Source organism: Echinococcus granulosus, assembly GCF_000524195.1.
Source record: "Echinococcus granulosus chromosome Unknown EG_S00301, whole genome shotgun sequence".
NCBI lineage: Eukaryota > Metazoa > Platyhelminthes > Cestoda > Cyclophyllidea > Taeniidae > Echinococcus > Echinococcus granulosus.
In genome coordinates, this window is record NW_020170681.1 from 3,407 (window position 1) to 7,415 (window position 4,009).

General features: G+C 47.6%; 1 protein-coding gene across 1 annotated transcript; it reads right to left on the minus strand. All coding sequences in view use genetic code 11, as the record gives it.

Annotated features, from left to right (window-relative positions):
* Positions 1 to 1,696: 1,696 nt before the first annotated feature.
* On the minus strand, positions 1,697 to 2,890 carry EGR_10912 (hypothetical protein; the record flags this gene model as incomplete). Its single annotated transcript, XM_024500161.1, has 1 exon — positions 1,697 to 2,890. One exon carries the CDS (start codon positions 2,888 to 2,890, stop codon positions 1,697 to 1,699), a length of 1,194 nt encoding a protein of 397 aa, XP_024345424.1.
* Positions 2,891 to 4,009: the final 1,119 nt, after the last annotated feature.

The following is a 4,009-nucleotide window of genomic DNA, read 5'->3' on the forward strand; positions in this document are numbered from 1 at the left end:
ACCTTAGACTTGCATTAGATGTAAAGGCGTTTGAATGGCGGAGAGAGAAGGTGATTGCTTGGGGTCAGGCAATCTATCCGGAAGTCATTTCAATGATAGTTGTGATAAATTGCCAAATTTACAGTGATTTTTTGCGTCTGCGCATTGTTACTCGTTGATCAGTCGAATTGTCGTTTTCATTCAGGAGCAAGGAAACGATCACAATTCCTTCAGCATAAGCAATTACTCAAATCAAGTTATTGTCCAACTTAGACGAAGAAAGGAAGGATTCTCACTTCCATTCCACAGGGGGCAATACACACATCAACAATTTGACTTATTTGTAAAACAAGGGTCAATTCTTATTTCATTTCACCTGCAGATCTGCAAACGGTGTTTAGATGCGTCTCATTGGTAAGTGAGGAGATATTTTGCCTTTCGTAACCACAAGTGAGGCAGGAATCTCACGATCAGTATAAATGTATTGAAGCAAACAAATCAAGGTGATATAACCCTCACACATTACACATCACGACAAAGGAGTATGACCAAGCCAACGGTTGACATGGTTAAGTAGTCAGCTGTGGTGTTAAATGTCCAAATGACAGCATAAGACAACGTGTGTTGCTAACCACCACTCGAACCGACCACAATCACCTGGTGTCCTTGAGTCAACGTTCCGGTAGGACAGGTATTCAATTGTTTGGTCAACATGAGCCATCATTGACTCCATGTCAGGTCCTGATGATTAAAACAACCAACTCTTTCCCAGAAGTAGTCTCGTACAAAACACAATTTGGTGGTTTGATAGAAGAAATCGCACGTCAAATCCAATGGCGGGGATGAAACCTGATTAAATTTGTTTTAAAAGCTTGTCTGATATCCAACAGCCCACCAGTTTGTGCTTGTTTCGCCCTCGCCTTGCACATTGCAACAGCTCCCTTCCAAGAGATGGGAAGAGGCATGGATCTCTTTGTAGGCACTCACAGATATAGGAACTTGTTAGCAGCAGTGGTTTCACTTCGGTTTCACCAGTTTGGAGGTCACACAAAGGCTGCGTTTGAACAAATGCATTACACTTCGCTTTGAAATCCACCCAGTATTGTAGCAATGTCGACTGGGACATTCGGCCCTCTAACTTCACCGCCCATAATCAAAACAACGCCTACCACGTGATCCATCTTTGTCCTCGCCTACTAGCACAGCGCATTCTTGCAAAAATTGCACCAGTCCTCACTACACAGCAGATATGTCGCCATCTGCGGTCGTTACGGGCAGCAATAGCAACAAACGTACTTCAACAGTTGTACCATTGCAGAAGGTGTGTGACATTGGTGGGAGGAGGAACTGAAGGTACAATTCCTCGATGTGACTGAGTGGGAGAGATGTCGATTTGGGTTGTGTTGATTTGACAGTCCTATTGCCCACATTCACCGTGGGTGTTGCAGATGAAACTGCTGCAATGCTGGCATGTTGGCGCGTTCGTAGGAATCGAGGACGAAGAAGAACTTGAAGGGAAGATGGATCACGTAGTAACCACAGTTCTTGCTTATCTAAGCCATTTCATCCGCACATTCAGTAGCAAGGAAATTGGAAGAAGACAAAGAGGAGGAAGGTGTTGGCGCCATTATATTTCAAGTGAGTAAGGGGTTGGTTGTAACAGCTGAGATATTTGCCAGTCCCGATGCCGTGCTGGTGCTTGTGCAACAGTCTAGTTCTAGTGAGTTTGGCTACTAGGAGCCGACGCGCGTCTCCGTGCCCTCCGACGAGGTGGGCGAATACGATCGTTCATTGTGGCATTCGAGGCAGCGACAGCATCGGCAGCAGCAGCAGCAGCAGCAGCGGCAGTAGCAGTGGCGGTATTGACTGCCGCCACAGCGACAGATGCGGCAGTATCAGGATTGACGCTACTGAACTGCATATACCTTGAGAAGTGCTGTGCAATCTGCTCGCAATTGCCTCCCATTTGCGATCCTGTAGCAAGAGGATGCGGTAGGGAGGGAGGTAGTGAAGAAGGTGGATGAGACCGAGGCGCAGGTGAGGGAGATGGGAGAATCTTTATTATTCTTGTGGGTGGTGCAGCAACTGCAGGAATGTTGGCATTCCCCGTATGGGTGTTGATGGGCGGACACTGGTAGATCGTGGTGGGAGGTGCGCTGTAGTGGTCAGTTGTGCTTATTGATGCCAATTGCACAGATTGGCTACTAGGAACCGAAGTGGGTCTCCGTGCCCTCAGGCATAGTAGGCGACAAGGATGTTTCGTTGTGGTGTTTGAGGTGGTGGCAGCACCGGCAGTAGAGGTAGCGACGGATGCGTCAGTATCGGGATTGGCGTTACTAAAGCGCATGCACTTTGGAATGTGCTGTGCAATCTGCTCAGAATTGGCCCTTTTTCGACATGGAGTAGCAAGAGAATGCGGGAGAGAAGGAGGCGATGGAGGAAGTGTACCAGCTGCGGTAAGTGGAGCAGGTGAAGGCGAAGAGGCCGAGAGCACCCTTACTATTCTAATGCTTTGACCAGCAACAGCAGGAATGCTGACATTGCTCGTTGGGGGATTAGTGGAGGAAGGCTCGTGGTAAGTCGGAAGTGGGTTGTAGCAGCCAGTTGTGTCAGTTGGTACCGATTGCTGAGAGGTAACCGCAGAAGAGCAAGTAGGCTTTGGCGGTGTTGGGGAAATAACGCCCGCTTTCCGAAGTGCTTGCGCTATGATATCATTGTCATCGTCGTCAACCCCACTCGCCTTCTCCTCAGTCGATTCGTTGGGCGCCGTAGACAAAACTTGGCAAGTCGTTTCTTCCACTGGTGCCCAACGCGGGTCCTCCTTCACCGTTAGGCCCTGAAGAGCTCTTTCGAAATTCGCGGCCGCATCCGTCTCCTCCATGTGGTGCCAGTGTCGACTCAAATTGGACATTGCAAACGAGGGAGTAGAGGAATGAATCAGACGCAAATAGTAGAGAACAGGCGAACGAGCGAAATACAGCTGAATAAGTTGAGAAGTGACAGCCAGTCTGACAGGCAGACGTTGAGCTGACTTGTGCTGACACCCGATCAACTCGTCAAAGGCGATTGGTCAGCGTGGACTTGTGTTCAAGCGGCCGTTTCGAACAGTCACCTACGAGTGCTGGAACGCACCAATCACCCTCTACCCACGACCAACGCCTTTATTTCCCCCAGTTTTCGACCATGACATGATGCACAACCACAGACATCTGCCTTTGACTGAACGCAGTTCGACATTACATATCCACCTTTAATCCTTACATTAGGCCATCAAATCCATTGCTCTATTTTACCTGCAAACCCATTTGTCCGATTTAGGAGGAATTTGAGGTAAATAACAAATGATACCAAATGACAGAGTTGGACATGACACTCTAATCGAAGGAGTTGTTTCTCCGTTGAGGGAGGTGGTATTTGCTCCCCTTACACCTTCTCACTGACGTTGTCATTTCGAGGGAAACAAATAATTTTACACATTGGAAAAACCCCTTTTAGATTGCAGTTTTGAGAGTTGAGAGACGAAATGAAATGAGTATGTGCTTTCCTGTCCAAACATGCCTGCATTGGTGATGTGGGCGTATTGTTCAGCCCACTGGAAGCGATGAAGCCACTAATCATTGTCTAAGCGAGGCAGTAAAGAGCACTGGTTTGGGCAAACCACCAGCTGTCGACTATCTCGCATTAAAAACTTCTTTCACGCATCACTGCATTCAGATGACTTAGCATTCATTGTGGTTACTCCTTGAAATCACAAATGCTTGTGACCGTGTGTATTCCCCGTTTCCACAAAGAAATTGCCCATCTCACGCATTTTAGGAAGGGTTCAGTCCAGTCCTCCACGCTCTCTGTGATGGTTCGCAGAACTGACTGACTGCGCGTACATTGCAGTGGAAACCGTCACCACTTCATTTCCTTTCCACACATTTGTTTACCTGCTTGTGCATTTTTTAGGGCATTTCAGTTTTCTTCTATGGAATGATGCAAAACAAAACACAAGATTCGATAACCTGGTCAGTCCTCTCACCTGAAA